Below are 27924 nucleotides of genomic sequence, written 5' to 3'. Positions count from 1 at the left end.
TTCGTGACAGTCGCCCCCTTCTTTAGCCGCGAACGTCCTCGTGAGCGATTACACCTCTGTCGTGGCAAGAGAACTTAGCAGCGTAGTACCCCCATTCTCTCCCTCCCCACGACCAACCTTCACTCTTCTGTTCTTTGCGCCGCACTTCGTAGTCGGGCCTCCTTTCACTCCAGAACCCGACAATGAGACTCCCCTAACTTCGTCGAGGTTTGCCGTAAGAAGCCCTGTGTCTTTTGTAGGTGAGACACGCTTCGTGAATGGCAGCCGAACAACACCGTAGTTTGTCGAAGTAACCCTCGTTTATATTGAGATGAGACACTATAGCGTGGGAATTTTGATCGTCCCTGCGATGCCTTTTGTTGATGAAACGCGAAGGATGCCGCATGTTGACGACGGAGGGGTAACTCGAGTTATACTAAGTACTGAGCAGTTCATCGTCCTTCTCTCTCTTCCCCATCTGTTTTCAAAACTTTCTATCTCTCGCGCTTAGAAAACGGATTTGTTACCTCGACGTATCATCTTTTATTTCTTTAAGTATTTTAAACGTCATGGCCCCTCCTACTCCCACCTCTAACCCTTTCGCCGCCATGAGGAACTTTGGTGGTGTGGTGTCGTCTGCTCGTGAGTCTTTCCCCTGTACCTACCGCACTTCGCCGCACTTGGCTGACGTTCAGTTTCCTTCGGTGATAGGTCTCGCCAAGTTTCCTCTCTTGGCCTCGGCACTCTTTCCCTGGGGGAACCGTCTGGCGCCGCCTCGCCTCCTCGCTCTGCTTCTCCTCCCGCCAGTCCTCCTGCCGGTTCTCCCGCCCGTTCTCCCTCCGCTTCTCCTCCTGCCGCCAGCCCTCGCCGCAGGACGCCCGCCTTTCGTCCTGGTGAGTCTCCGTCCTCCTCCGACCAGGAGTCGCTCAGTGGTTCGGAGTCGGACGATCAGTCAGACTTCGAAGGAAAGGGGGGTGATTATAGTGATGAGGAGGATCAGGATCGTGAGGGTGAAACTGAGTTAGAAGATATCTCAGATGATGATATGGTGGCGGTTAGTGTAGAGGATAACAATGTTGATAGTCCTGAGTGTGAGTTCTTCGCCCAACCTCCTATACCTTCGCCGAACTTGGCCTTGTTTATCTGTTCTTTAGCTCTCCAAGACATTGCTAACTCGCAGCCGCTCCTGCCCCTCTCCCTGCTCAAATTGTGGGCCAGAAACGACGCCGTTCCCTCTCCTCTTCTTCTTCTTCCTCTTCTTCTTCTTCCTCTTCTTCCTTCTTCCTCTTCCGGGGTTCTCCCCCCCCCCAACGCCATCGCCGCTGCTGCCGCCGCCCGCTCTGCCGCCGCCGCCGCCGCCGCCGGTCCTGCTGCCGGTCCTGCTGCCGCCCCCCCCGTCGCTGTTCCCCCCCCTTCTCCCAGAGGGGAGCCTTCGCCCAAACGGGTGAAGAGATCACTGCGGGAAGAAGAGTACTTGTGGGAGAAGATGAAGTCCGAGCCTGGTCGTTGGATCGCGGTTGGTGTTGACGAAGCGTGTGATCGTTGCCGGTGAGTCCACCTATTCGTACTACGCCGAAGTTACTCTTGCTAATTAGTAGACGTGAGATTATCACGTATAATCGTCCAAACTGGCCCTGCCTCAAGGCAGTCAGGCCACACAACAAGGCCCTCCGTTGTGCTTCATGCACGTCTGGCCCCTGCTCCTTCTGTCCCGTTTCCTCTGCCCGGGACATCCCGCCCCGTCCCTTCGACGCTTCTCCTCTCCCCCCTCCCCAGACTCCAGCGTCTGTCCCCCGTTCGCGGGTACCGTCTTCGTCTCTCCGGTCGGTTCGCCGTACTTCGCCGGACCTCCGCCCGTCGCCTCCGTCGCCGTCGCCCTTCGCTCCTGTGGCCGGCCCATCACGTCTCCCGGCTGTTCCTCCTTCGTCTTCTCGCCGTCCTTCGGCCTCTGCTCCTTCGGCCTCCCGTCCTTCGGCCTCTCGTCCTTCGGCGCCACGCCCGTCCTCTCCAGTGGTAGCTTCTCCTCCGGCTCACAGCACCCGAAGTCGGCGTCCTTCCGTTCCTCCGGCCGCTTCGGCGGCCCCTCCCGTCACCCCTCCCTCTGCTTCCCAGAAGACACCGAAGTCTTCTTTAAAGAAATCAAAAGGGAAATCTAAAGAGAAGGAGGTTGCCTTCAATGATGGTGATGTGGAAAATGAAGATACTCAGCGTGCTGGTCCCTCTGCTCCCCGGTTGTCCCTCGTCCACCCTCGTATCTCCCTGGACGTCCGTATTCCTGAGGACGAAAAGGAATTCGCCACTTATCGTTCCCTCGTCCTCGGTCTCACTACTCAGCTTGAGGCCGCCCGAAATGATACATCTCTCCTGCTTGACTTCTCTTCTCGTCAAGCTAACGCTTTAAACAATCTTACTGCGGCGTTAGTAGATGTAGTCAACACTGGGGCTCTGGACGACGAAGCAAGGACAAGGTTAGCGGCCGTCTCTCGCCGAAGCCTTACTGAGATAGCCGATGTTCGCCGAAGACTGTTCGACACCCCCTTCCTAGTCACTCCTATGGCGTATGAGCCACCACCGTCCCTTGACTGGTTAGGTCGCCGTAGTAATTCTCGTGTCCCAGCTTCCGCCCAGACTGCTCTCGACCTCCTCAGTCTTCCCTTCGAGTGTCTACGGACCATACGTTCTCTGTGGAGGACCCCGAGCATGCAAGCTGCTCGAGATGTCCAGGACTTCGGTGACTTCTTTGGGGCTATGAATCGGGCATGGAATGCTTCTCTCTCTACTGCGTTCCCGTCTGAGACTCTCGATCTACCTTCGGTCATCGGTAGCCTCCACACCAATCCCGCGGGACCGAGTAGATCGAAGGAGAAAGGAAAAGGAAAAGGTAAGGGTAAGAGTAAGGACAAGTGAGCGGTACGTAGCTGTAATCCTATGTTGTATGCAGTACGTTCTATCTCCTAGCCCTTCGCAGTCGCCCTTCCTTCGGCTTAGTAGGGTGAAGTTCGTGGAACTTCGCCAATATGTCATCAGCTCCATCGACGTTCTCCACTGGTTCCCATGATACTGAATCGTCTGTTCCTTCGTAACCTAACCACTCTACCAAGTACTCTAACTTTCCTGACCTCTTATTTACTCTAGAGTCCACAATATCCTTTACCTCCCAAGACTCTCCCTCATTGTCTACTTCTACTGGCCCAGGTGGCTCAGCTTGCTGACCAGGAAATATTGGAGGGTGATAAGGACGGAGCAAGGAGACATGGAATACATCATGGATACCTGCCATCGTTCCTGGTAATTCCAATTTACAAGCATGAGAACCTACCTGCCGTACTACCTTGTACGGCCCACTTTGCTTAACATCTAACTTCTTCATTGGTCTCTTCGTCTTAATATTCTCTAACGACAGCATCACTAGGTCTCCTTCCGCGAAGTTCGGCGTAGTCCGGTGTTTCCTATTGTATCCTTCGGCGTACTTCTCATTAGCTTTCTCAATTCCTTCGATACAATCTTTGTGTATTTCAGTCAAATCTTTTACCACCACCGTAGCAGCGGGCACTTCGACCTCGCTAGCCTTTATCTCTTCAGCCCAACGAGGGTGATATCCATAGTTCGCATAGAATGGGGTTTTGTTTATCGCAGAGTGCTGGGTGTTGTTGTAAGCAAAGCTAGCTCGAGCGAGTAGCTTTGACCAGTCGTTCTGCTGATAGGAGGTGAAGATTCGAAGATACAGTTCCAAAGACTGGTTGGTTCGTTCGGTCTGTCCGTCAGTCTGTGGATGATATGCAGTAGAGAGATGTAGTCTTATTCCGAGACTATCGGTCAAATTCTTCCAGAACTTGGAGGTAAACTTCGCTCCCCTGTCCGATACTATATTCTCTGGCAACCCATGCTGGGCCACCACATAGTCCAATATCAACTCTGATAGGCCGGCTGCGGTTAACTTCGTCGTAGTAGGGATAAAAATGGCCCATTTGGTCAACCGATCCACCACTACCAGGATGGAATTATATCCATGGGAATTTGGCAGCTCCTCGATAAAATCCATCGAGATGCTAGACCAAGGTTTCGTAGCTACCTTCAGTGGTTTAAGCTCCCCATGAGGTTTCTGTCTGTTAGTCTTCGCTCTCTGACATACCGCGCATCCAGCAACATAATCTTCGACATCCTTCCTTACTCCAACCCAGACATAATCCCTCAGGACTAGTTCAAGAGTCTTCGCCGAACCTGGATGACCGGCCAAGGCTGAGTCATGTCGCATCTTCATGATCTTCAGCCGAGCATCGGCGTAGTTCGGCACATAAATGCGATCGTCGAATGTGAGGAAACCTCTTGAGTTCCACCCCCCACGAAGGATTAGAGGAGACCGCGAACTACGGCGTAGTTCGGTGATTGATCCTGGTTCCTGCACGTTATCGTTACACGTAGGATGAGAACACTCAGCGCAAACGACTCCTAATAATTCTTCTCTGACCCCTTCTATGTCTTCGTCCTCCTGAACTCCAAGTACTAGATCCATAGGGTCCACAAGATCATTTTCCTTTACCTCCCTTGTCCCTTGCAATGCTCGAAGGAGGTGACGCAACTCCGACGTGGTGGCGTCAACTTCGTCGAACTTCGGCAGACCTTGGATAAGGTTGCTCTCTTGTACCATGGTACTTCCTTTCCCGGAATGATAGTCCGCCCGCCTAGATAATCCATCTGGAAGACTTGCCTGGGTTCCTGGCCGATAAACCATTTTAAACCTGAAGTTAGCTAGCTCCTCCACCCACCTACCTTGCCGAGGACTGAGTTGTTTCGGTTCCATCCAGTAGGTAAGGTTTAGATGGTCGGTAAGTACTGTGGTTTCCACCTGCAATAATAAGTGTCTCCTTCTTCTGAAACCCTCCACTACAGCGAGGAACTCCTTTTCTCCTACCGTATAATTCAGTTGAGCTGTGTTGAAAGCACCAGACTCAATAGCTACCGGGTGTTCTTGACCAGCCGTGTTGATCTGCGAAATTATGAACCCCCAGCCGAAGAACGACGCATCTGTCTGTAATATCGTCTTCAATGTAGGGTCAAAATGGGCTAACACCGGCGCAGTACACATCCTAGCCTTCAACTCTTTGAAGGCTGACTCCTGTTCGACTCCCCATACAAATGGTACCTCCTTCCTTGTCAAGTCATTGATAGGTCTAGCAATCTTCGAGAAGTTGGGGACAAAGCGCCTGTAGTAGCTTACAACTCCAATGAATCCCCTTGACTCTCGTAGATTCTTAGGACGTGGGAAGGAAGTGATGGCATCAATGTATTCTGGGTTCACCGATACACCTTTAGAGGATACCACGAAACCCAGAAACACCACCGAATCTCTTTCGAACTCGCACTTACTAGCTTTCACGTACAGGCTCGCCTTCCGCAGTACCTCAAAGACCTTCGCCGTAGTTCCTCGTAATTCCTCCAACGTATTCCCATAAATGAGGATATCGTCAATGTAGACCACGACTCCATTCCCTAGTAGCTCTCTAAACACCTCATTTAGGAAGTGTTGGAAGACCGCGGGGGCGTTTCGCAGCCCATCACGAACAACCAGAGATTCAAACATACCATACTGTGTCCTGAACGCCGTCAGGTGTTCATGTCCCTCTGTCACCCTCAACAATTGGTATGCTCCAATTAGATCTAGTTTGCTGAAATACCTTGCTTTTCCAAGTTCTTCGGTAATTTGACCTATTAGAGGGAGAGGGTAGGCATCTGGTATGGTCGCTTCGTTCAGTTTTCGATAGTCGATGACCATTCGCCACTGTCCTTCGGCTTTCTTCGGTATCATAAACATTGGTGAGCCGTATGGCGAGTTACTTGCCCGAATTCGGCCAGCGGCGATTTCGCGATCTAGTATGTCTCTCAGCGCGCGTCTCTGATCTTCTCCTTGAGCATAGAGGGAGGCGACCTTAAGGTTCGCCCCCTCCTTAAGCTCAAACTTCAAATCGTAGGACCTTGAAGGGGGAAGGGTCTCTCCTCCCTTCTTCGGATTAAAAACGTCAATGTACTGGTGGTATTGTTCAGGAACTACCTGGAACAACTCGTCTTGTTCCTCCGGGCTCAGCTCTTCAAGCTCATCTTCGCCGCGGCGGTCTATCGCGTCCGTCAGAGTCGGCAGCCCTATGGCCGCTAACTTCGCCGCACTTGGTGGGGTTGGGATGGGAAATTTCACCGAGTTGTCTCTTCCATCAAGGACAACCCCTTCCTTCCTCATCCAATCCCACCCTATCACAACATCTGCGTCGCAGAGCGTTGTTACATCGAGACAAACAGATCGCACTTCGGCGTCCTTCGTCAAACTAAATCCGACTTCGACAAACTCGGTGATGGGTCCAGCGACACTCACCGAGCCGTCGAACATGTGAACGGGTACGCTCACCTGATATTGTCTCCTTTCTGCGCCTATCTTCGTCGCCGCCCTAGGACTTATATATGAACAAGTAGCCCCGGTGTCCCAGAGCGTAGTTAGCTTCATTCCATTAATGAAAATGTCCGATTTAGGTTGATCTCTGGAAACGGAAGGGATGAGGAGATGATTATCGACATTGCATGAACAAGGGGTACTGAGTGGTGTATTTTTGTATTCACAATCCTCTGGCTCCATCAGCTGTGTTTCTTTTATGGGTTTGGGAATGGTGGCCGAGAGAATATGGCGGACCCGCCGAGCCTCGCCTACTGCGACAGGTCCTCTTCTTTTCCCTGGTCCTCTTCCAAATCTACTTCTCCTCCAACCGCATTCAAGTTCCTCCTCTGTCCGAGAGGTACTGCGTTCCCTCCCGATCCTCCACCACGTTCTCCGAACTTCTCCCCCCATGGAGGCAACAGTCCAACCTTAACCTTAGCCTCCCTTACAGGGCATTCCTTCAGCCAATGTCCTGCTTCACCACACTCGGTACACTTCCCCTCCTTCCTCCTTGTCTCCCTCAGATCGGAGCTCGGCCTAGGCCATCTTCGGCGAACTTCGTCGACGTTTGGCGGTGTACTTTTTACCACCGTCGACCTCATAGCCGCCTGGGCACCACCCTGCGCCGAAGGTTGCCCCTTTTCCCATTTCTTCTCTTCTTTCTGCTCCGTCCTCTGACTTTCCACCACTGTCGTTGTCCTTATCCCTCCTTCCCTTTTCCTCTCTGCCTCCTTCTCCACTTGTCTCCTCCACAGGCGGTTGTCCAAGGGAATCACAAACTCCAATAGCTCTTTTACAGTCCCAAACGATCTACCGTGTCTTGCGATTTCATCTAGAAGGTGCGATTTTAGTCCTTTCTTGGCTCGGTCAACTAGGTTTCCATCATCAGACCACTTGAGAATCGCAACATGTCGCTGAAAGGCGGAGAAGTAGTCCGAAGCAGACCCGGTTTGCTTGAGGTCGTTAAGTTGTCGGGCCGCAGTTCCTTCTTCGTCTGGATCACCAAAGTTAGTCTTGAGGTACTTAACGAACTGATCGTGTGTCGTGAGGTACTCAGGAAGAGGTCTTTTGGATAGATCGGGCTGCACTGCAAGAAGAGGTGTTTCGCGTAGATGAGAGATCATGAAAAAGACTTTCTTAGTGTCGTCGGGGAAAAGATGAGAGTTCAATTCGAAGTGTACGTCGCACTCAGACAGAAAGGCGGTTAACTTGTTCCGATCTCCTCTCCATAGGTCTGGGTTAGGTAGCTTTATCCCTTTCCGTTGTTCGCCCACTACGCTTGGGGTCGCCGAAGTTTGCCGTCCCATGGCGTACCTCACCCCTTCTGATATCCCTTCTGCAATCCCGCCCACTGTATCCCTTTCTCTTCTCTGTTCCCATTCCTCCCTACGTCTTCTCTCCTCCATCATGTCTTTGTTCATATTCGCCACCATCTGCATCAAGGCCAACACCACCCCTTGTGTTCCTTCTTCTCCCAAGTTCGCCGTACTTCCAGTGTTTTCTCTTGGGCGTGGGGTTTGGTCTGATCCAAGTGGGGATCCCACAGGTGGGAGAGCATTAGACGGAGGAGAAGGAGGGTTAGAAAGCACCGGTGGAACGAACTCATCTCCTTGAATTGACCCCCCCACACTATCCTCAACTCCAAGGTCCTGCCCCATTGCTCTGCTAAGCTCCTCCAATGCTCTCCTCTCGTTCTCCTCCATCCTGTCTCCATCCCTACTCATGCCTCGTGTAATTCTTCTTTCTGGTTCCATATTATCTTCGTACTTCTCCGAGGTTCGCACGGGTCGTCGGTAAGAGCGATCCTTGATACTGTCACGGCCGTCGAACAACTACTTCTTAATAGACCGACGGTCGACGAACCTCGGCTAACTTCACGCTCTGAGTCGATGTCTCACCCAACCAGGAGGGCGCAGACGTCGAAAGGGGTGTAACTACGGCGTACTTCGGCGTAGTTACTCTAACTAGGGTTTTGATCTACTGATGGCGATGTATCTTGATTTATAGCTATCTCTATCTGTCTTTTACTACTGACAACAATCAAGGATCGCTGAAGAACTTCAGCGATCTTCTCAGCTAATATTATCTACTCCTCCTAGACCTTCATCCAACCCTCTCGCGCTTTGACGTACTTCAACGCACTTCGTCCAACTTCCCCGAGCCCTCGGCCATCCTCTTCCTCCTTCGACTAACTCCGCCTAACATCGCCGCACTTCTGCTCCCATTGTCCCTACTTAGCCTAACCCCGCCTAACATCGCCGCACTTCTGCTCCCATTGTCCCTACTTAGCCTAACTCCGTCTAACTTCGCCGTACTTGGTGTCAGAAGTCCTGAGTTACGTGTAGAGTAAAGAGGTTAAGGCGTGATGGGGTTTTGATGGCCAAAGGAGGGTCATTGTTGGTGGAGTAATCGAGGTGTCACGACGTAGTTCGTGACACTTCGGCCCTTAAGTACTTCGTCCTTCCCTAACTTCGTCAACGCAGAACTTCGTTCAACCCGACGTCCCGAGCTTCGTACCTCGCGAACTTCGTCCCCGACGAAGTTCGTGCCTTCCTAACTTCGTATCCTCCTAACTTCGTATCTCCCTAACTTCGTATCTTCCTAACTTCGTATCCCCCTAACTTCCTACATGACTAACTTCGTCCTCGACGAAGTTAGCCTCCTAACACCCTCGTGGGTGGTGAAGTTCATGCGAACTGGGTCGTTGATGGCGAACTGATGTCCAAAGGAGCTTCGTTTGATGGGAAAGGATAATGTCACGCGGCGCCGTGTGACACACTAGTCAGTAGCAAGGCCTTGTCTCTCGAGAACCTAGAGCCGTCTTGACACATACTACATATGAGTGGTCCTCTCATCACAATTTCCATGCTGTTCAAACACAATGCCTGCATTCCTGTAATCCTACTTCTACCTACTACCTTGCAAGGGACTAAGAACGACGGACAAGTATCATGCAAGATAAATAGATAGATTGGTGGGAACCAGTGAAAAGGTGAATCGATATTCTAAGGCAGTCAATAGCCAGAAAGACAAGGGGCTTAGCAAAGGGGCTTTTTCTAGAGTGTACTAGGAAGACTTTCCGGAAGGAGAAAGCTCCTGTGACAAGTTCTGTCTGTGTGCTGTAAATAATTGTAAAGGTGGGGAGGAGCTTGGATGACTGCAAACTTAGGGTCTGGCATAAGAGTGTTGACAACATTCTGGACAGTTTCTTGCCAAGTTCTCCCAATTTCCTCTGCATATTTGGACCCTGATTTTGCTGACTGCTGAGAGGATGTCCTCTGTGGCAAGGTTGTAGGGACACCATGAGAGGGTTGTTCTTGCAATGAGTGCAGGTCAAATTTCTGACTTGCTGCTTTGAGGTCCCAAAGTTCGTCCCAATGATCTCCTTCCTCTCCCACTGTGGCCAGAGCTTGGGGGCCACTCTCATCCTGATTGGTTGACCACGGGAACCTTGACAGGTAAAGCATCTCTTGGTGATGCACTCTACATGCTGGTTCTGGAGAACCCAAAGTTTGCTCCTTCCCATTGGTAGGATCAAACCCAGAGGGGATCTCTTCTGACAATACTTCTGTCCATTTTTCAAACCAGCATTTCACCAATTCTTTGGGATAGGTCTTTTGGCGGATCACAGCTACATGCAGTTTCTGCCCTTCAGTCCACACCAGGATGGTCTGCTCCGGATCCTTGCCCTCAGGTATACAACTTTCCAAGCGGAGATAGCTTCTATCAAGCAAACTCTGCACCCGCCAGTTGAAACTTTGCCACCATTCAGCTACATTGCTCATTCTGCTGACACTTCCCAAGACAGTCAAACAAGTGCAGGTACCAGTCGACTTGGAGGGCACAAAAGACATACTGGCTCAAGTAATATTGAAAAAACAACGTGATTGTATCAGTGAGGAAGGTGGTGATTGGTCGGTTTCAATGCGGGGAGTAAGAGTTTGATACTATATAACCGTAGCTATTTGAAGTGAGTGAGAAATGTGGAAGAAGAGTGGGAAGGGCTTCAAATCTCACCCTTATTACCCTTTTCTCTCCTTCCCCAATGGTTTTTTTCACCGAGGATACTCGCCTTTGTCGGTTTCAACACCCGCTAGAACCTCGACTACCTCAAAGGGTAGTCAGGAAGATGTTTTCACCCTTATTACTCCTTTTGGAGATACAAGCAGGGTTTGGAGGAGAAGGGCGGGTGTGGCGCACGAACACAGTTGAGTGCGAGTCGAGTACTCTTCTTTGTCAACTGCTTGTCCATAGAATTAGGAAATCTTCCGAGAAATCTTTCGTCTCTCGAGTGCATTATTTGTACACCGGCTGTTTTCTCCATGTCGAATGTCCCCACAGGCTTCTTTATTGATTCAGTAGGTTGAACCTGTGGAATGCAGCATCATTCCAGATGGATACGTGTGTCTCTCCCTTTAAAAGTGTCATATGTATTGGACCTGGTCCAATTCAGACATTCTCTCAGGTCAGGCACAATACTTGATCCACACAAGCAAGCATACTTCCTTCAGTGATTGAAACCACCAACACGGGCGCTGAAGCTAAGACACATCACCGCGGTACAGGAGAGAGTCATTGTTGAAAAGGTCATGTGTTGGCGTGGTCCGTTGCTTTGTGTTGCACAGCTCAGCAGAGCTTCTGATTGAATCTGTTTTGTCATGCAGGTGGTGAACAAGCACACAGTCACCACTTCTAATCTTTTTCTCCGCACAAACAGTGGGTCAATAACGTCAAGTATAACACCACTTCACAGCTGTGGTCTGATTATACAGCACGGATATGATATGTATGACACAATGATGGTCACTCCCAAACCCGTGTCCAACAATCTCACACATACGGAGGAAGAAGTCAATTGTAAAGCGGCTCTTTCCAAGTTCTTATGGGGCACATTCCTGCCAAAGATCAAATTGTGGTTTTAGCAGACTTGGACCCCCCAGAAGGCATGCTTGCAGGCATAGGCTAAGTGTCATGACAGTGTACCAATCCGCGGATGGTGAGTGACATCATTGGCGTAATATTCCTGCCGTGAGTGAGTGAGTGCGTGCTAATCACCTTACAGGTACGTATATATGTAGAAACGAGGCCTGTGAGGGACTTGACCAGGGCAAGATTGACATGGAGAGAAGAAGCAAATGCTTTGCTACTGACCACCAGGAATCTCATCTTTTCACATGTCAGGTACTCTCAATCAAATAATAATGATGTACAGACAGAATCAGCTGAACTTTAGTGCTCCATGTCCCATGTACCTGGTTACTCGTGCCTACTTTTGGCAAGCGTTTCTTGAGGGATGTTGGAAGAATGTACAAAGGTCACTGAATGATACATGATCTCCTTTCCATACAAATGAGAGGGTCGCCCTTCAGAGACATGCACAATGAGGCCAGGGGACTTTGAAGCTAAGGTCACCACCGTCTTCCTGACACTTGTGAGCCATTCAAGTTCCAGCTGTCTCCATTCCTCTTGTCTAACAAGTCTTTTCACATCAGCTTCAGTCCACTGATCTTCTATTGGTAAGAGCGCTCTTGTTGCCTCACCTTGACCTGGCAGGCTAAGTACCAGATCTGCATCTTTCCAATAGCCTTCCACTTGTTTGCTTGATACTCCTGTCTCTCCACCACCTAGAGAACTCCCAACAGAGAAGCTTGGTTCTCTGGATGCTATGTAGATTGTGGGAGACTGTCCTGAGTTAGCAGGGGAAGGACACGAGGCGAGAAGCAGGTTTATGAGTGATTCGTTCATTTTGAGGTCAGTCTTGCCAATGACTGCTAGATAAGCGGTATTGGTCTTCATCCATGCATAGACTGTTGCTCCTTGAGCTTCACCTAGCGCACTAAACTTTGCTCTTATCAGGCTATCACTACTTTTGTTGGCCATTTCCCTGGGGCCGTCGGTATGGCTGCCAGCGGTGAGGCCGCGGTACCAGCTGTCTGCCCCCCTTAGTGTCCTTTCAACTCTTGAGCGCGCCTGATGTCTTGGGATCTCCTTACAGATCCTGAGAATCCAGTCAGCAAAACTTTCCGATTCCTCCCATTCTTCTCCCTTGTGTTTGTGTTGACTGATATCTGGGTGCTTGTCCTTCCGGGCATCCGCCGGTGTTTCTCCAGGAGGACGAAGGTACCAAGTTGAAGGGGCCGGAGAGAACTCTGATGTACCTTGGGTCATACCATCTTCTTGTTTGGATGCCATGAGGATGTGTGGACCACGAACATATCTGGCGTCAATATCAGGTAGTGAAGTTGAGGGAAGAGAATTGGGAGGTGCAGATTTCACCTTTATCAGCCCTCACGCGCCTTCTTGACAAATTCCACTAGAGCGGATTTTGAGGTCCGCCAGGTGAGAACCACCCGAAGGGGTAATCAGTTTGATACGGCCCCTACCGGAGAGGGAAATCTCGGGGGGTTGAGGAAGAAAAGGCGGAGCAGCGCGCACGGACCACAGCTTTCTCACCTCCTCGGTCGGGACACAGAAATCATGCTCCGGTCTGTTTGACCCCCTGGTCAAAGGTTTAGAGACGTACAGTACTATCTAGCTCCATAAAATATCCATTCATGGTATCCTGGCGCTATTGCTCCTCTTCTCGCACACGATATGTGGTATTCCCCGAAAATCTTTTGCTAATCCCTATTTACATATCCAGTTTTCACCTCTCGGGCCATGACATGAACTGCTTTAGTGTTGACGGTGAAGACGGGTCAAGCAATGAATGATCATACTTTACTCTGCCAGCTTTTGCCCTGATTATGTTGCTCATAACAGTTTTCCAGCAATCTTGAAGGTATGACTTGAACGGGATTGCTAGTATTCGTACATATAGTAGTATGACAAATCGTGGGAGGTTCTCGACTTGCGCGGACACCGTGTTAGAGGGGACCACTTGTACAACGAAGAAATGTACTGTATATGTAATTACTTTTCAGACTGTGGAGACTCTCTATGAGGTCTGATAGGTAACTTGTCTGCCTTTCACAATTGGCCTAACAAACTCCCCCGCCACGATCAGTTCTCTTAGCAACCTCAATTATTCTGATATTTGTCAGGACCAGACGTTGAAAATAGTCTGCGTCTATGAGCTATGGCTATAGGACCTCGCAGGGAATAAACCTAGTGATGTAGTTTATAGTCTAGTGATGTAGTGGATCGAAGAGACTATAGTCGATGAGATCAAGTGACAAAGGATTTGCTAAATGACGAGAAAATACATTCGACAAGACATCTACGAAAAAGGGGTGTTTCTATATACTAAAAAGGGAGCGGAGTGATACCGAAATCTATGGAGTAAATGTGGGGAGCGACATGGGGTGTAAGAGTGAAGGAAGACGGAGATAGATGAGGGACACGGAGATGAAGGAAAAGTATAACATGTGAAGAAGTAATCGATTAGGTAGGACAGGAGAACGGAGGACGCCGTAGCGGGATTAGTGAGACGGGGACGGGAACGGGTAGGTGGAGTACGGGAACGGGTAGGTGAAGTACAACTTCTGCGTACGACTCTTGAGGAACCCGTCTATAGGTACCCGTGATCCTGATAATATTGAGCCGTTAGGCCTTTTCATTCTAACCAATCATGACACTCCCCTCACCCCCTCCAGCAATGAATTCCACACTGACAACTCACACTTGTGGGAAGATCAGAGGTTATATGGAATCTATGTAAGTCTGGCAGGGGTCAACTGTGTAATCAGATCAAATATGTCCCGTACGTAGCTGGTACTGTATGCATTTTGTACAAGATCTTGTTGTACTCTTCTCCTTTCATATAGTCTGTTACGAGTTATTCTGACGTCAAGGAAGGTTCTGATTCAGGAGTGACCCAGTTTGGCGGTTATTTATGTTATATGTCCATGGTTTTGGCAACAAAGTGAATTGAGTATTTGACCAGTATTTGGTGATTGAAGATGTCACCAGTCCATAGGACTTTTGTATTCAGGGATCACGGTTCCGGAGAGGTGTTGTTACAGGACCAAGATGCTGGTTAGTCATACAGTAGTCTGTACCATTGTTCAGCTGGGTCTTTATGTGTTCACATCTGTGTGCCTCCTTGATTTTGTCTATCATTACACTTGGTGCCAGATGGAAAGAAACAAGCTACCACTCCAGCAATCATCAACAGAAAGACCCTTTGGGACAAACCTGATGGTCAAACCTGCAAAGAGGAGAACTTGTCCCTACATGCACTAACTAGTTCCCTTTTGTAGGGTCAAGAAGGTATTGACTCACCTTGTTCCTCTTGTAGGGCACGGCTGTTACCCTGTAACATACTCCGTAGTCGACCCAATTGAATCCTTAGACTTGGAATGTGTACACGGTACAGAACTCTTTGTTGTTCACCTGAATCAACATTATCCCCTAAATCTACTCCTTCCTCACCTTGATGTTCAATTTGTGAACTAATCAACCCATCATGATCTTGCTCACCAGAACCATTCAACTCATCATGTTCTCTCAGTAAAGATTGTTCAGACTGTGAAGGATTAGAGTACAATGTTTCTGAACGGCTTAAAGGTCTGATGACAGTATCCAGTGGACCCCATAGAATTAGGGCATGATTAACTTTGGTGGATTCCCCTCTATGTTGTTCAGGTATGAAACAAGTCTCCAGTTCTCCATTGATAGAACGTAATGTTTCTTTGACAATAACATTCCAGAGCCTATTGAGTTCAGACCAGTCACCTTCACGATGAAGACGATCTAACATCTCACCGTGGATAGAAATATCATCATCTTCCTGGAGTTGAACGTCCTGAGCTTCTTCACCAATCATGGCATCCCTTTCGGGGATTTGTTCATCTCCTTCTGATGAATTTATCAATGTGTCTTCATCTCCTGTTGAACTTAGTAATTGCTGACTTCCTGGCTCATTATATGCGGAACTGGTATCACTTGGCACAATCAGGAGATGACCAAACTGGGTATTATTGGCGGGAAAGTCCGGGTCAATCCCCTCTTGCTCTTCTAGCTCTTCTTCAACAAGAGTACGAGTAGTCTCAGTTGTATTTGATCGACCTGAGCTTGATGTGCCCGCTATCATAGACGGCAAAACCGACTGAGAGGATGTGGGATCAACCTCTGGAACAGGTTGGATGATTCCTCGACGAAAGGGATAGACTATATCTGCTAGATTTCCCAGCTCCTCCAATGACATACCTGACCCCCGTGGTTGAAAGGTGCATAGATGTAGACCAATCTCATCTGCCCATACACCAATCATATTGCTAGCATCCTCGTCAATAGGAACCAGGTCCAACAGAGAGGGACCATCTGACCTTGAATGAGAACGTCTTCTGAGTCCTCCTCGCAGGGGCAATGACAAGAGACCCCGTCGAAAACCTCCCGAGACACCTCCCAAGGCATGACCTATCCACGTTGCAGTTGAGGTTGAGGCGGTTGGAAGACGGCGGCCTGACGCTGCACCACTCGGTGTGGAGCGTCCATCCCCATCTGGGGGGGGGGGGGGGGGGGGGGGAGGCATTCGAGGGGGGAAGATCAGTATTATTATTCAACCTCGGCGTGCTCATTGGGTCGACGTGAGGTGAGATTGATAGAGCGTCAGATGGGATTAGATGACGTGGATGAGTAAGTAGTAAAGTGTCAAACAAAATATAAGAAGAAGAGGTCGAAGGGGTTGGATCAGTAAATGAGAACCCCAAATTATAGCAGTGTTAGAGACAATATAGCATTGATCCTTTGTTCCTCTGAGTTTCCCAACCAGCGGAAAGTGAAAGCAACGCCGGATAGCCATCGGTCGAATCCGGATATCGGACGGCCGCGGACGGATGCCTAACATGCTCGACGGTCAAACGGAGTCAATTTGAACTTGTCAGGAGAAATGAATAGGTTGGGATCAAAAGTGAGTATTCACAGCTACACAGATAGAAAATGCAGATTTTGACATACTTCGGGGGAAATTAACTTTGGATGACTCGCAAGGGGTATGAGACAGTCGCCGATCAGAGAAGATATATCGACGCGCACTTAGTAGCCTGTTCGTCAGCGCAGTCTTGGTGGCAAGGTTCGGCAACATGTTGGGCGCGAAATTCGTCGGCGAGGAATGGAAGGGGAACGAATCAGTGTAGGATGGTGAATGGAGGAATCACAATCAAATGAGGAATTTCCAACTCTGGACACGTTGATAGCAATAAAGTGGGAGGCAAATGTTTTTGGCATAAAGTGTAGGGAAGAAATGATGAGAAGAAGAAGAAGAAGAAGAAGAAGAAGAAGAAGAAGAAGAAGAAGAAGAAGAAGAAGAATAATAAGAAGAATGAGAAGAAGGAGAAGAATAAGAAGAAGAAGAAGAAGAAGAAGAAGAAGAAAAAGAAGAAGAAGAAGAAGAAGAGTTGATTTGAAGAAGGAAAAGTCAATCACTCACTCCTACCAAACATAGTCCAGCTCTTTGCTTTCTCCCCACATTGTATACATTTCTGTTCATGACCATGAGGAAATTCTCCAAATCGTTTTTGATCGAAAGGAATACATAAAGATTTAGCACCTGCCGAAGGAGCTTTCGCATCTTCTGCGACACCCTTGTTGGCCCTGTCCCGTGAGTATGTACTTGACAAGCTCTAATCCATGTCCGTTCCACGATCAAACTCATCGGAGTATTTCCAGAGCTCCGCGGTCAAAACTGAAGAGCACTCGGAAGAGAAAGGAGAAGGATGAAGTTCATCCGGTCAGATGCAGGTGAAAGATGATTGGTGATGAGAGATGCAAAAGATGTATAGCGGAAGACGATGAGATGGAATCACGGACATGCAGGGATGAATGTAATGGAAGTGGGTGATGGGTATATAATTGAAATAAAACTCACTGTGATTTTGACCTTTCTTTAATCTCATCCTCACATTTCTCCACTTCACACCAAGGTACTACCAAAGCGCATTTCTGATCTAAGAGAGGAACGAATTCCTCCCATTTCGTACAAGTTCTAACATGTGCGTCAAACTTAACTTGAGCCCTTTCCAACATAGCCAACTGAATCTTATCCAGATAATCTTTTATCGTAATTTCAATATCATTCAATGGTAATGATTCTTTATGTCCATCATATCTTCTAACAGCTAAAACTGTATTAGAAGCGATATCCCTTGGACCTAATTCCAATCTAACGGGTACTCCACGCATTTCCCAATCATTGAATTTCCATCCTGGTGTATAACCTTCTCTCACATCTGCTTTTGCACGAATCCCACTTTTTTTCAAAGTAGTTTCTAATTGACGACATTTTTCGAAAATCCCTTCGTTTTTACCTTCCGCTTTACTCAAACCGACAGGTACTATCACTACTTGTTGAAGTGCTACTCTAGGAGGTAAGACTAAACCTTGATCATCACCATGAATCATGACCATCACCCCGAGTGTCCGGGTGGATAAACCCCAAGAGTTTTGATATACGTGAACAGGTTCAGTGATTGTCTTATCAGGGGATTCGACTGTTATTCCGAACATTTTGGAAAAGTTTTGACCAAGATGATGTGAAGTACCTCCTTGTATACCACGACCGGTGGTGGGGATGAATCCTTCGACAGTGGTTGTATAGTCTCCACCGGCAAATTTCTCTTTGTCAGATTTCTTCCCGGGGATCACGGGGATGGAAAGGAGGTCGGTATAGACGCGACGATAAAGATCGAGGATATCACGAACTTCTTCTTCGGCTTCGGGTTTGGTGAGGAAAGCGGTGTGACCTTCTTGCCAGAGGAATTCACGAGTTCGCAGGAAAGGCTCTGTACGGTCAGCAAATGTATATCGACTTGCCGCTGAATCATTGACAAGATATACTTGCAGTTTCAACAACCGACTGAGCGGTATTTGGAAGTATCAGAGCCAGTGTTCAAGAGTGGTGCAACGAAACAGGTTTGGGATTGTTCACCTGAGGTCGAGATGTGCGTAGATGGGGAAGAACTCACGGGGATTCTTAAACTCCCAACGGACGACTGAGTTCCACTGATTAAGTTTGAGAGGCAAGTCACGATGACTGTGTATCCACTTGGCGTAGTCTAATGCGTCAGTCTGATGCATCACATTGTCAGTCTGTACACCAGGTGGTGGAACTCTGGCTGATATGAGACACGTTCCTGGTAGTGGAGCAAACGGGAATCCTTTGATTGGTAAATACGCAAAAGGATAGTATGATCTAGTCGGACCAAGCCTGAAGTGGGAGGACAGGCGGGTACGATACAGGTGGAGCAGTTACACATCCACTCACATGGATACATGACGGTCTCCGAAGTCGGACGAATGGCGATATGCTCTTCCAAATCGGATTCTCCCCTGCATCATCAGTCCCCGTCCTGCATTACCTTTCAAGCGTTGACTCCGGACCTCCAGACTCACACCCGACTTCTCCATCTAGCCAAGGTCTCATCGTCTGAAGAAAAGAGAAGTCAATGAATGATCCAAACTCACGCTTTCGTGACCCAAGCTACCTCTGGCGCAAAACCTTCAATGTGATCCTTTTCTTTTTCCAAAGTGGTTTTAGAGACGAACATGGGGAAATAACAATCTTCCACACCCAATTTCTTGATCTCGGCGTCGAACCAGTCTGTTGTGTAAGCTCCGCGCAATTACGAAGAACAGCTACTGTTCAGAAGGGTGTATGTTCGAGGACGCGGTAAGCAGGGCCACAGATCAGTACATCATGTGACACCTGTCACAGTCATACAAGGTTGTGAGAATGGTAAGGCAGCAGGATGCGAAAGATAGAAGACAAAAAAGAAAATGATAACGCACTTTGAATCTCCTGCCAGATTGAATATGACCAAGGACGAAGAATGTAACATCCAGAGATATTGTAGTAGTCGAGCATTTCACCTTTAATCAAAACCTATAGATTAGTGCATCACCCTACGAAGCTGTAGTTTTCGGCCATAGTCTGACCCAGAACACCGAGCTAGTAGCGACAAAGCTTTCCTTGGCTTTCACGCAAGCCAATAGTAAGATCCTGACGAAGGAGGTATTTGGAATGAGGATCCACTCACGTCGGTATACCATCCCGAAAAGTTTTCCTCTTTCTTATACTGGATAGCCATTTCATACAGTCCTTCTTCCTTTTTTACAGGGACATTGGGTGGGATGGTCTTTTCTTTCTTCTCTTCTTCTTTTTTGGGTGCGGTACTACCTCGTCAGCTGGGACATGATAACAATGACTCCCAGCCTATCCATCCTCCCAGACTGACGCACAACGCTCGAGGCCTGTTGGCATTTCGATTTGCGTCTCCAAATCCGAAAGAGAAGATACGTTCCACCCTGGATATTGTCCTCATATGTTTTCCGGAAGTAGAAGAAGTCACCGCAAAACGGGTCCCACCAAAGAAGAAAAGAAGAAACACCACTCACACAGCTTCTCCGAAATCAACCACCTGAACCTCCCCTCCCAAACTCTCCAACCAAATCTTGATCTCTGTTCCCTTCAACAAAACGCTACTCCCACTCGTCGTCCCATGTATCGCAAAGATCTCTTCACTTTCCGCCAATGCGGCGTCCAATACCACATGCAACGTTTCTGGGATGGGCGAAGTGAGTAAAAGTGGAGAAACGTCTTCTGGAGTTTGGGCAGCAGGGATGACTTCTTTGATCAGATCAAGGGAAGCCAGACGAAGGTCTTTAAGGTTGAGCTGCGTGGCGAGGAGGGAAGAGGACGTTTGAGTGGATTCCCGAGCTATGAGGAGGACTGGAGTGGGAGTAGCTGATTTGGCCGTTTTGGGCTTGAAGAGGAGCTGGAGTCAGTCATTCGCTACTTGAATAGATCCTCGAAGTAAGGTAGTATAAAACATGGGAAGGAGATTTTGATACCACATCAGATCTCATAATGAGAAGTGATGTTTAGGTGAGGGTGTTGACCTTGATCTCTCAAATCGCAAGAAAGGACGAAATGCAGTGTGATGGAATGGGAGACTCATAAGCGTTGAGAAGGCCATGAGACCCATTCCATGCCCTCTCCTCAACCTTCATCGGACATCACGAAGAGAAACGAGCAACCCAGGTCCAGATACAGAGAAAGAAGCAGAATCTGGATGAGAAGATGAGAAGCTACCAGGGGAAGAGGGAAAGCGACATGGTAAACAACAGCAGAAAGGACTCACAGTCTTTGTCAAACCAACACCTCCCTTACCCACTTTCTCCAACTCGACCTTCCATTCAACGCCTCCCTTCACAGGTTCATGTCGCACCACTTCAGTGGAAGTGAATGATAGCTTGTGCAGTTTAGAGATGATCTCTTCGTCTGTGCTCATGGTCGTGGTGAAACTCCTGAATCCAAGTTGAAAGATGAACCTATGACTTGAGTTTGATGAGCTGCTTTGAAGAATATGAGAGTGTTTATAGTAGAGTGTTCGAGTGAGCAATCGAGGGCAGTGCTTGATGATAGGACGAAGTGAGAGTGATGAGAGATGTCTATATGTGATAATGTTATGAGGGATCGAGGAGCGTATGAGCATAGAAGTGAAGAAGGAGGATTAACTTTTCGGACTCGAGGGAGGGCTCGTGCGCTTTATCACACACTCTCTCAAGATACAATGCCACGTCATTGAGCCTGGTGATAGAGATTCAGTCTGAAGAGACACTCTCGTACTTTGGGTGGAGAAGGGATGAGGGCAGAGCAGGAATGAGTACAGGTGAATTGTCAGCAAGGCAATCATGAGACGGATCACGACCAATGCATCATGACCTAATCAAGTTCAATCACATCATCCTCAGTCTTCTCAGCTCCCATAAAGGCTTTTCCCTTCTTGCCCCGGACTTTGATTGGGTATTCTTTGGGTGGGTTGAGACTTTGTTTGTGTGCTTTGAGGACGGCAGAGGCGCGAGCGACGGCGGCCTGGCGGGTCAGCCATGTTCCCCTACAATCTAATGTCGCATACTGCACACCCTTCATTTGTGTCCAGTACCATGATCCATGGAAAGAGTCATAGGAGAATCAACGTGAAACAGACTGAACAGAGGATAGAATGTCTCCACCAAGCACATAGCACCGAGTCAACAATTGACAAGAAGCGGATAAAGGTGGAGATGTCTCAATATGGCAGACCTAATACGCTCGCCCTTCATGGTGACTCCAGGGAGTTCTAACGTGGCTGCGGGCAGGGGAGTGAGTTGATGAGAGTCGGCGAGACGATGATGACTCCATTAGTCACTGTTGGCGTAGAGGCGATAGCGAGTGAATGGTAGGTCAGATGAAACGAAAACATGCTGAGGTCACGACACAGAGGACATTGGAGGACGATGATCCGAACGTGATGTTTTGGAGTTGTGCGGAGAGGGACTCACATGACGGAGATCAGCCCGGTAACCTTTGTGAGCGGTCTCCACAGCGACGATTTTGTTCACTCGTCTAGGTCCGGTATTACGTCGGAGAGTGACGTGAGTACGAGCGGAAGCGACCTAATAGTAAGCAAACATAGTTTAGTGACCCTCCTTCCACACCCGTCCAAGCAGTACAAACACAAGCGCAGTCATGTACGAAAGGTTGGAGCACCGAGAGTAACTGAGTCTAGGATAGTATAGTGAAAAGAGGTCCGTCAGGAGACAAGGAAATCAGATTCACCTGGGTGGGTTTGGCGTCACCTTTGATCTTGGTGATCACGACGTTACCCTCAGCGGCAAGGTCAATGTTGACGACTTTGGAGTTTGCGAGTCCAGAGTATTTATGAGAGTGAAGGTTGAGGAGGTTTCCCTGAAGTGTCAATAAGGTATTGCTCTTACATCCCACCACCACGATCTGAAATCCGAAAACTGGCATGAAACAACAGGTCCATCATGGACGACTCGAAACCCTCTCCTTGACAAATCTCCACGAAGAACCAAGCAATACTATCTCCTCCCAGATATTTCAGGCTAAACTCTTCACTTACCCAGAAGTATCCTCTGGCTACTATTGACAGCAATCACAAAGGCACACTCTGAACGCATCAAGAAGAGGATGAAACGACGCCGGCACACAGAAGATAGTCAAGGATAACACACCTTCTCTTTGGAAAACGTCTTTCCGTTCTTGGGTTTGACCTGGAAAGAGTTCCATTGTCGGAGAAGGAGCCATTGCAAATCGGTAGACATTTTGAGGTCTTGTTACAGTTGAATTGCCTGACACCTCATCCACCTTCAACCTCGTCCTCACTTCCCACCCGGTGGTCTACCGTGGGAAACTGTGCTCATACTTGTCGGAGATAAGCTTAACGCTTGTAAACGCCGAACAAGCCGGGCCTCTACGAGGTATGCCTGACAATGAGAGAAGAGTCAAGTCGGTGTCAGGCTCACCACGCGCCCTCCACGACAGTCCCCAAAGTGGGTTTCAACCTTATTCCTCCTCATACTACCTTCCCAGGTTTCTAAGCTCTCTCACACCCACACAGGGGCAGGTGAACAATTCTTCAGGCCAGTTGAAAAGAATCCTTGGCTTATGAGGTGAATTGAGATCTGTCAAGATGGTGAGTTGCTTCTTCCCCTTCCGCTTGCCTGCTCTGGTCACTACGGCTTTCCTACATTCCTCGTGCCTATTCCCTACCGACCTCTTCTATCTTCTTCCAGAGACCCACCCGCGTGAGTCATGGAAGACTTGTATTACTCTTAGTCCTAAGGGTATGCGGTACGGGGTACATCATAACATCCATCATGCCACATGCGGCTCCTGGCAACGGGCAAAGTGTGAAAGCTCGCAGCGGGACATCAAACGAGTGCTGAGCTAACTCTCAGCCCATGTTACTAGATATCAACGTGAGATTTTCTAGCTAGTCCATACGAATAAGCTGATGGAAATATAGAGAAAATTACTAGCTAGATCAGATAGAGTCAAATCGGTCGATTTTCATCCTACTGAACCTCATGTTATTTGCGGCCTATAGTGAGTGTACTTCTTTACACATCCAAGCTCCTCTCTGCTGGTATTCGTTCAGTTTCTGCCTTCAAAACTCCACTTTCTTCTCTCGAAAGAGACGTGCTGATCAGAAGCAACGGTCAGGTAAAAATATGGAACTATGAAACTCAAACGGATCTGAAGACGTTCGAAGTGACCGACGTTCCAGTGAGATGTGTGCGGTACATTGCCAGGAAGAATTGGGTACGTCACGATAGCATATATCACTCTTCCTCATGTTACACATGCCTTCTATCTCAAATTGAAGATGATCTCCTGATGGCTTTCCTCTCTGTATCATCATACCGCATGCTTTAAACAGACCCAGACATTCAATACTGACTCTTAGTTCGTCTCTGGCTCGGATGACTTCCAACTCCGAGTGTACAACATCTCCACGGGCGAGAAAATCACGTCTTTCGAAGCTCATCCAGACTACATAAGATGTCTTACCGTTCACCCTACGCTCAGTCTCGTTCTCACTGGTAGTGATGATATGACTGTGAAATGTTGGGATTGGGATAAGGGATGGAGATGTGTTCAAGTGAGTTGCTCACATGTCCTGTCCCTACGCAGATATATTCCCCTGATACCTATGACGTGATACTGGGGGACAATGAAGCTACTCGAAGACGATAGCTCTCCCCTCATCAGTCAAGGAAGCTGCTCGGCATTCGCATAGCTGACAATCAGATCTTCGAAGGTCACACTCATTATATCATGGCGCTGGCTATCAATCCGAAAGATCCCCAAACCTTCGCTTCAGCTTGTCTGGATCATACTGTCAAGGTATGGTCTTTGGGTAGCCCTGTGCCAAACTTCAGTCTGGAGGCACATGAAAAGGGGGTCAATTACGTGGATTATTATCATGGCGGTGATCGACCGTATCTTGTCACTACGGGTGATGATCGGTGAGTCAGCTGTTACCATCTTCCGCCTGTGACCATGTGATCCGGAATCTGGTCTTTCGACACGTCTCCTATCAGACTGTGACCAGAGAGTACTCAAAGATTTCAATGTCTTGAAGATGATCTGACCTGTAGACTTGTGAAAATATGGGATTACCACGCCAAGTCCTGCGTCCAGGTTCTCGAATCTCACACCGCCAACGTTTCTTTCGCCATCTTCCATCCCTCCTTACCCATTCTCCTGTCCGGCTCTGAAGACGGTACTATCAAAATATGGCATTCCTCCACGTATCGCTTGGAGAACACTCTGAGCTATGGCCTCGAGAGAGCATGGTGCGTTGCCTATCGTAAAACGGGCAATGAGGTGGCTGTGGGTTTCGATGAAGGTGCGGTGGTCATCAAGGTGCGTTCAGATTACTATTTTTCAGTCGTCATCTGACATCTCAGCTTGGTCGAGACGAGCCAGCAGTGTCAATGGACACATCAGGCAAGATTGTATATGCCCGTAACACTGAGATCCTTACAGCAAATGTATCATCTCTTGGCGTTGAAGGTATGTCTTTCCTTTTGGATTGTATCTCGGAATTTGGCTCCTCTCCTCACCTCGAGCTTGAGATCGTGAGAAGTAAGTCAGTTGATCGATAGGTGACGCTATCGAAGACGGTCAACGTATCCATGTCTCCCTGCGTGATCTCGGTACCACTGAAGTCTACCCGCAATCCCTCCAACATTCCCCAAACGGTCGTTTCGTGACTGTATGTGGCGATGGGGAATACATCATTTACACCGCTCTCGCATGGCGCAATAAAGCCTTCGGTCCTGGTACTTCCTTCGCTTGGGCCGGCGACTCAAACACTTATGCCATCCAAGAAGGTAAATCGAAAATCCGAGTGTATCGAGCGTTTAAAGAACGTCCTGGGTTCATCAAATCTTCTGGTACGTGGGCCGTAGAGGGTGTGCATGGAGGCACTTTGCTGGCTGCTAGAGGAAGTGGTTTCGTCATGTTCTGGGATTGGGAAACTGGAGCTGTGGTGCGCAGGGTCGAAGTGGACGCAACGGGAGTAAGCTGGAGTGGTAGTGGAAACTTGGTGGCGATTACAAGTGAGGATACGTTGTATGTTTTGAGATTTGATAGGGATGCGTATTTGGCGGCGGTGGACGGTGGGAAGGTCATTGGGGATGAGGGGGTGGAAGAGGCGGTAGAATTGGTGGCGGAGATTTCGGAGACGTGAGTTCATGTTCCCCGTTGGGCACTTCGTCACATACTTTCGCTATCCCCTCAGAGCTCGTCCATATCTTGCTGCCCTTTGTCGAGCCCTTCTCCACTTTCTCGCAACACCTTCTCGTTGGGAAGCTGTCTTGCGATGCCCCGTGGTACTGCAAACTGGCGTGGAAACACGATGACTGCTCGTTGTCTTTGGGACACCAAAGTACAGCTTCAAAATGAGTATACAAGCTGACAGACCAGGGTCAAGACCTCACGATGGGTCGGAGATTGTTTCATCTACACTAACTCGACCAACAGACTGAGTTATCTCATAGGTGATCAGTCTCATGTCATCAATCACTTCGATCAGTGAGTCCTGCTGCTCCTTCAAACCATACCCATCCTGTATTCATCCCTTTGACTTTCGCGATACATCAATTCGTTGGACGATTGGGCTACTTTTCCTCTTCTGCAAGACATTGTATCCGTTCCTCGCTGGTTTCGCCCCCCTGCCCGCTGTTGATGTTTGTGTCTGTGAGATTAGCGATACAGGAGAGTCTGCGATTGAGAGAAGAAAGGGGAGGCAGCCATTTGTAGAGAGGAGAAGTGAAAGGGTTTGCTGATACGCAGACCCGTTTACCTCTTGGGCTACCTGCCAACTCAAAATCGGATCTACGTAGCGGACAAAGACATGAACGTCTATTCTTATTCACTTTCCTTGACGGTGGTGGAGTATCAGACTGCTATATTGCGAGGGGACATGGAAGGGGCAGAATCTCTCTTGCCAAGTATACCACCCGAGCAGAGGAATAGAATAGCAAGGTTCTTGGAAGCTCAAGGTGGGTTATGTTCTTCACTCGCCCACTTCCTCTATCGGTCCACCTCTGCGACTGCGTCTACCACTCGTTGATGGGTTGTGCGGTCACTGGAGAGTCCTAGTATGGGCGATTGTCTTCCACACTGAAATCACACAAAATAGTTGTCCCGCCCGTGGCTTTGGCTATATATAATTGCATTGCCTAGATGTGGCGGCATTGCTATACTTCAACTCTTTTGCCTGGGGCATCAGGTCGTATCTCTGGCAGACGTAGATGAAATATAACGGCGGGCCACGCTCATCCGACCACCAGCTGACTTTCAGATCTTAAAGAACTCGCTCTCAGTGTCTCTACCGATCCCGATCATCGATTCGACCTTTCCATCTCGCTCAACGATCTCGACACTGCTCTATCACTCGTCCGTGCTGCTCCAGAAATCGGTTCTCAGGCTAAATGGAAAGTCGTCGGTGACAAAGCTCTCCAAGCTTGGCAGATGGACCTAGCTCAAGAAGCCTACGAGAAAGCCTCTGATCTTCCCTCTCTCCTCCTTCTTTTCTCCTCTCTCTCTGATAGAGAAGGAATGGAACGTCTTGCCAAACTAGCGAAAACAAAAGGTCAAAATAATATCGCTTTTGCCGCTTATTTGCAATTGGGTGATGCGGCAAGTTGTGTCTCCATTCTCACTTCCACCGGCAGATTATCAGAAGCTGCATTGTTAGCGAGAAGTTATCAACCTGTTCTCATGGGTGGTGTAGTGAAAGAATGGAAATCTCAATTGGAGGAAGAAGGAAGGACGAAATTAGCTGCTACTTTGGCAGATCCGGAAGAAGATGTGACGTTGTTTGAGGGGTTGGGGTTGGGTGGGGGAAAGAGTGATGGAGAGGGTAGTGGAGTTATGGTTGATAAACCTACGGAAGATGAGATGGAGGTGGAAGGTGAGGGGGAAGTGAAGGAAGAAGGGGTGGTGGAGAAGGTAGGTAATACGATAGAGGGTTTAGTGGAGAAGGTACAGGATTTGACTGTGGGAAATGGGGATGGTGAGTGGTTGTTTTTCATTCACTGGAAAAACTACACACGATTTCTTCCGTGTCTTTTTTTTCAGACTCCGACCCAACCTCTCACATACACACTCACACATATACTCTCTCTCTCTCTGCCTCTCTCTCTCTACCTCTCTCTCTACCTCTCTCTCTCTACCTCTCTCTCTCTACCTCTCTCTCTCTACCTCTCTCTCTCTATATATACCCCTCACCCTCCCTCCGATCTCGCTATCTATGAGACCAGCCTCATAAAATGGTACAGTCCTCCTTTGGATGATTCAAACAGGAATCTATCGACCCTCCGAACTCTCTGTCGTATCGATACCGACCATAGTTGCTTTTCCTCTATTAAGTACATGGAGTCGAGGCTGATATTCAGAACCGACCTCCCCAAATGAAACCACCGAACCGGCGCCCGAAATAGAGGCAGAGGTTGAAGCGGCAGCGGAAAATGGTACAGAGGTCGAAAAAGAAGTCCCATCTTCTAAACCACAAGGAAAGAAGAAAGGTGGAAAGAAGAAGTAGGGAATCAATTATCCCTTTACATTCGTTTATACTTCTTGACATTCACCTTTTCTACCCTTTCTGATAGTCTTTTACATCCTTTACATGTCTTTATAGCCCTCTATACGACCCTTGGCATCTCTCTTTTTACAATTCCGTATCTCATAAGAGAATCGGACGTTAAGAGACAATGCGACTTAC

The 27924-nt window shown here is 48.6% G+C and overlaps 8 protein-coding genes across 8 annotated transcripts; 2 read left to right on the top strand and 6 right to left on the bottom strand.

Moving 5' to 3' along the window:
* Positions 1-548: 548 nt before the first annotated feature.
* On the top strand, positions 549-2886 carry TREMEDRAFT_65662 (uncharacterized protein; the record flags this gene model as incomplete). The annotated part of the gene is made up of 5 exons (XM_007007754.1): positions 549-621; positions 675-872; positions 936-1033; positions 1160-1527; positions 1578-2886. The coding sequence occupies 5 exons, from the start codon at positions 549-551 to the stop codon at positions 2884-2886; spliced, it is 2046 nt and encodes a 681-aa protein (XP_007007816.1).
* A 3783-nt stretch (positions 2887-6669) lies between these two features.
* TREMEDRAFT_65660 (uncharacterized protein) lies at positions 6670-8154 on the bottom strand (the record flags this gene model as incomplete). The annotated part of the gene is made up of 2 exons (XM_007007753.1): positions 6670-7062; positions 7753-8154. 2 exons carry the CDS (start codon positions 8152-8154, stop codon positions 6670-6672), a joined length of 795 nt encoding a protein of 264 aa, XP_007007815.1.
* A 1302-nt stretch (positions 8155-9456) lies between these two features.
* On the bottom strand, positions 9457-10254 carry TREMEDRAFT_65659 (uncharacterized protein; the record flags this gene model as incomplete). Its single annotated transcript, XM_007007752.1, has 1 exon — positions 9457-10254. One exon carries the CDS (start codon positions 10252-10254, stop codon positions 9457-9459), a length of 798 nt encoding a protein of 265 aa, XP_007007814.1.
* A 1402-nt stretch (positions 10255-11656) lies between these two features.
* Positions 11657-12592, bottom strand: TREMEDRAFT_65658 (uncharacterized protein; the record flags this gene model as incomplete). The annotated part of the gene is made up of 1 exon (XM_007007751.1): positions 11657-12592. The coding sequence occupies one exon, from the start codon at positions 12590-12592 to the stop codon at positions 11657-11659; it is 936 nt and encodes a 311-aa protein (XP_007007813.1).
* A 1744-nt stretch (positions 12593-14336) lies between these two features.
* TREMEDRAFT_65657 (uncharacterized protein) lies at positions 14337-15548 on the bottom strand (the record flags this gene model as incomplete). Its single annotated transcript, XM_007007750.1, has 3 exons — positions 14337-14374; positions 14624-14773; positions 14822-15548. The coding sequence occupies 3 exons, from the start codon at positions 15546-15548 to the stop codon at positions 14337-14339; spliced, it is 915 nt and encodes a 304-aa protein (XP_007007812.1).
* Positions 15549-16269: 721 nt separating this feature from the next.
* On the bottom strand, positions 16270-20826 carry TREMEDRAFT_45824 (uncharacterized protein). Its single transcript, XM_007007680.1, has 10 exons — positions 20482-20826; positions 19736-20115; positions 19378-19513; positions 19130-19223; positions 18806-18941; positions 18606-18670; positions 18307-18396; positions 17211-18123; positions 16773-16936; positions 16270-16386 (listed from the first exon to the last, which is right to left on the bottom strand). The coding sequence occupies exons 1-10, from the start codon at positions 20629-20631 to the stop codon at positions 16379-16381; spliced, it is 2136 nt and encodes a 711-aa protein (XP_007007742.1). The 5' UTR covers positions 20632-20826; the 3' UTR covers positions 16270-16378.
* Positions 20827-21029: 203 nt separating this feature from the next.
* On the bottom strand, positions 21030-22459 carry TREMEDRAFT_41009 (uncharacterized protein). Its single transcript, XM_007007665.1, has 4 exons — positions 22361-22459; positions 21942-22070; positions 21665-21778; positions 21030-21215 (listed from the first exon to the last, which is right to left on the bottom strand). The coding sequence occupies exons 1-4, from the start codon at positions 22448-22450 to the stop codon at positions 21066-21068; spliced, it is 483 nt and encodes a 160-aa protein (XP_007007727.1). The 5' UTR covers positions 22451-22459; the 3' UTR covers positions 21030-21065.
* Positions 22460-22818: 359 nt separating this feature from the next.
* TREMEDRAFT_65654 (uncharacterized protein) lies at positions 22819-27744 on the top strand (the record flags this gene model as incomplete). The annotated part of the gene is made up of 13 exons (XM_007007749.1): positions 22819-22821; positions 23087-23107; positions 23155-23234; positions 23342-23450; positions 23596-23790; positions 23940-24157; positions 24290-24557; positions 24602-24779; positions 24800-25382; positions 25623-25730; positions 25992-26200; positions 26503-27216; positions 27599-27744. 13 exons carry the CDS (start codon positions 22819-22821, stop codon positions 27742-27744), a joined length of 2832 nt encoding a protein of 943 aa, XP_007007811.1.
* Between the last annotated feature and the right edge of the window lie 180 nt (positions 27745-27924).

This window comes from Tremella mesenterica (assembly GCF_000271645.1).
Source record: "Tremella mesenterica DSM 1558 unplaced genomic scaffold TREMEscaffold_15, whole genome shotgun sequence".
Classification (NCBI taxonomy): domain Eukaryota; kingdom Fungi; phylum Basidiomycota; class Tremellomycetes; order Tremellales; family Tremellaceae; genus Tremella; species Tremella mesenterica.
Note: the sequence above shows the minus strand (reverse complement) of the source record. Positions and strands in the feature narration are given on the sequence as shown.